The sequence below is a fragment of the Geospiza fortis genome, unplaced genomic scaffold, assembly GCF_000277835.1.
Source record: "Geospiza fortis unplaced genomic scaffold, GeoFor_1.0 scaffold909, whole genome shotgun sequence".
Lineage (NCBI taxonomy): Eukaryota > Metazoa > Chordata > Aves > Passeriformes > Thraupidae > Geospiza > Geospiza fortis.
In genome coordinates, this window is record NW_005054520.1 from 286393 (window position 1) to 289861 (window position 3469).

Sequence of the window (3469 nt, forward strand, 5' to 3'; positions counted from 1 at the left end):
CAACAAAGACATGGCAGAGAATGTGGCTTAAGAGCACTCAAAAATATTTCATGGGCTGCTTTTGTATCCTTCCAGCTTTAATGACAGATGTCACATTTCCATGCTACAGATCTGAGGGAGATAAAAATACTACGGCTACCAGTCAGTAAAAAATTCTTAAAAACTACTTTCAAAGCTCTTTAGGAATAAAAGGGCACAGCTTGCAAGATGGCACTTTCCTGACACTGAAATTTTGTTTCTAAGACATTTTTATAAGCCTGAGATGGCGTAAAGCAGCACTCAGCAGCTACCTCAGCTCTAAGGTGGCAGGGCACACCTCAGAACTGATGAATCTTTACAATGGCCTGCCAAATAAATCTATTTATAGAGTTGTTCCTTGGCTGAATAAATTGAATAAATACAGCAATGGACTTTTTAGGAAAGGTTTTTCTCTCTAAATCTGAGGCTTTGCCAAATAAAAGCATTTTATTTTTTTGGTGCTGTCCTTTAAAGAGGTTTTTTCCACAGCACACAAGCTAGGAACACCACCCTGAAATCAAGCACAAAATATCTTCAGGGAAACAGTCCTGAGGAGCAAAACTTATTGCAATTTATGATTCCAAGTGCATGTCTGTTGCCCTGGTTTTTTTAGATTTTCTAAGACTTCTAATGTTTACATTCTTGAAACGAACTTTCTCACACACTTTATGTAAATAACTTATTGTTTTGCATTCTTTTATGGAGAAGAAATTTGAGAGATTGCTGGTTTGTCCAGTGCCATTGGAGAGGTGGCACTGTCATCCCCCAATCCACTGTCACTTTTAGAAATCTATAAATGTTGGAGTCAGAAATTAAACTTCCCTCTTTCTAACCTTGGAGAGTTGTGTGTCCATGCTGTTTTATTTCATGTGCCATAGTGACACACGTCTCTCTCCCATTAGGAGGAGATTCCATTCCCTCAAATTGGACTGAAACTACCTAAACACCCTCAGAGAAATTACAGCCTCTGTAACTGCAGGTGCACTCACGGGAGCAGTGGTTCCTGTGGCTGAAGAGCCCCTCAGGACACGAGGGGAGGCACCTGCCCTGCAGCAGCACACGAGGAGCCGGGCAAGCCGTGCAGTCCTGGGAGGAATTCCCCACGCAGCCTGCACAGGAGGAGTGGCACTCTGCAGCACACGGAGACACAACAACACACAGAAAGCCACGTTAATTCTGCCTTATTTCACTCCTTACTGCCTCAAAATATGCTTGGGAGAGGTAGGAAGGAGTGCAAAGTAGAGAGCAGTTCCTGAAGATAAGGGGCAGGCAGAGATAGCTGCAGATTGAATATCTCTTTGCACCCACACAGTTCATTACCGAAATGCAAAGCTGAGCTGCCCAACACCATGTGATTCTCTTGTCCTCCCTGGAAGAGCTCTGGGGTTCTGCAAACTCACCAGCTGCTGAAGTCACCTTCTGTTATCACCCTGCAGCCACTCCAGGCAGGGTTTCCTATCACTGCACAGTTATCATCCATTCTGGAGCAAACACCCACAGAGGTGGACTGGCCACCTGAAACAAACACTCACCACAAGGACAGCCCAGCAAGAAGGAGGAGTGCAGTTAAAAACTGCATTTCTTTCCTGGAACTGGCCCTAAACCAAGCCATCTTCAGCTAAGCCATCTGATTAAATAAATACATAAACTCACTAGCCAAAAACCTCATACTTATTAGAGTGGCTGGAGGCCACAGGTTGCACAGTGTGAGTTGAATGCAGACATCTGGACTCTGGGGAGACAAGACACAGGGCTGGACAGAGGAAATTAAATGAAATAAAGTAATTTATACAATTCACTTAGCTGGCAGCCAGGGAGATCTTTAGGGTTCCCTTCCAACCCAGGCCATTCTATGACTCTACAAAACCAGCACTTTGCCCTACATATGAACATGCTTCTGTTCTGCACAATGTTGTGGGTTTGGTTTTCAAAGCACTATAAAATAAAAAAACCTGGATTTTAAATTATGTCCACATTTACAGATAGTTTTTTCCCAACAGGAAGAAATAGCCACCTGTAGAGTTGTTACTATTGTTATTACTACTACTTTACTTCAGTCACTATCTCTCTGACTGGTGGGATACCACACATATCCCCAGTGTACATCCCATTACCCCCTTTTCCAAACACCAGCCTTCATGGAAAAGCTTCCTAGTTGGTATTTCAGGAGAGTGGCTGAAATGGCAGTTGTGCTGCAGGGCATATAGAAGAAGAGCTTCCTCAAAAGAAAAGACTGCTGTGGGATGTCTTGACCTGCTCCAAGGGCTAAGAAGGAGAAAGCTCAGTCTTTTTTGAAAAGGATTTAAGGGTTGATCCTGCTTCAAAGTAAGTCAGTGCTAAAAATCACGTACTCAGCTTCAGTGGAAAGGAGCTGAGCTGTGCAGGCTTGAACACAGGCTTTCAAAAAGAAAGTACCTGAGTCTTTTAGTCAGGAGTCTTATGTAGATTACATTTTCCCTCAAAAGCACTAGGATGTGTCATTTTGAAAGTTACAGAGTTTAAACACTCATGGCAGTCACGAGGCAAGCACAGGGCTGTACAAATCAAATGCCCTACAAGCCCCCACATAACACCCAAACCCCAGGGCTCTGACCAGCTCTTCTCACCTCTGCAGACTCCTGTGCTGTCCACATGGAAATGGGATGGGCAGAGGGGGAGGCAAAGGCCATGGAGAGCTCCTTCTCCAGGCAGGTGAGGCTTCAGGACATCCTGGGGTGCCCGGCACTGCAGGCACTGCACGGATCCCGGGCCGGCGCAGGAGCGGCAGGATGGGTGGCAACCTGGGCACAGGGGGACAAAGCCATCAGAGCCACAGCTTTCCCAGGGAGAAGGACAATGGACAGCTTCCCAGAGACCCAACAGACAAGTCTCAGCAGCATATGGTCCTGCTCTCTACAACAGAACAGGGATTTGAGAAAAATACTTTGACATCGTTCCCCCCACCCCGCCCCCAAGGAGCAGCTCTTTTCCTGAGTAAAGCTGGTGAACAAATAAAAAACTGGAGCCCTGGGCCACAGACAGCCAATTCTCCTTTAATTTCTGGAACTGCAACAGTGAGCTCAATCTCATTAGGAGGGACAGCAAGAAATGACAGGAGAAAAGCCCTTCGTGTGAAGGGCTCACGCAAAACAGAAATTCACCTTTCCAATTTTCGCTTTTCCCACTACTGCAAAGATGACCTCAGTCTTTGCAAATCTGCCAGATGTGTGTGGAATTTCATACCAGAAATATGTGGAATTTCATACCAGGTATATGTGGAATTTCATACCAGGTATATGTGGAATTTCACCCACCTCTTAAGTCGTGTTGAGAAAAACCTGGGAGCAATGTACATTTATTTCAGCAATGTACACAGAGAAGGGGAAAAAAAAAGTCCCAGAAATCACTAAATCCTGGGGGTGTGAAAGCAGAAAGTATGTGGGAAAATTCACTTTTTTCAAAGCAGAAAACA

The 3469-nt window shown here is 45.0% G+C and overlaps 1 protein-coding gene across 1 annotated transcript in view; it reads right to left on the bottom strand.

Moving 5' to 3' along the window:
* Positions 1-3469, bottom strand: part of FRAS1 (Fraser extracellular matrix complex subunit 1) — a 104123-nt gene that overhangs the window by 48913 nt on the left and 51741 nt on the right. The window contains 2 exon segments of the mRNA XM_031063660.1: positions 1008-1148; positions 2625-2798. Coding sequence (XP_030919520.1) covers positions 1008-1148; positions 2625-2798 — 315 coding nt within the window.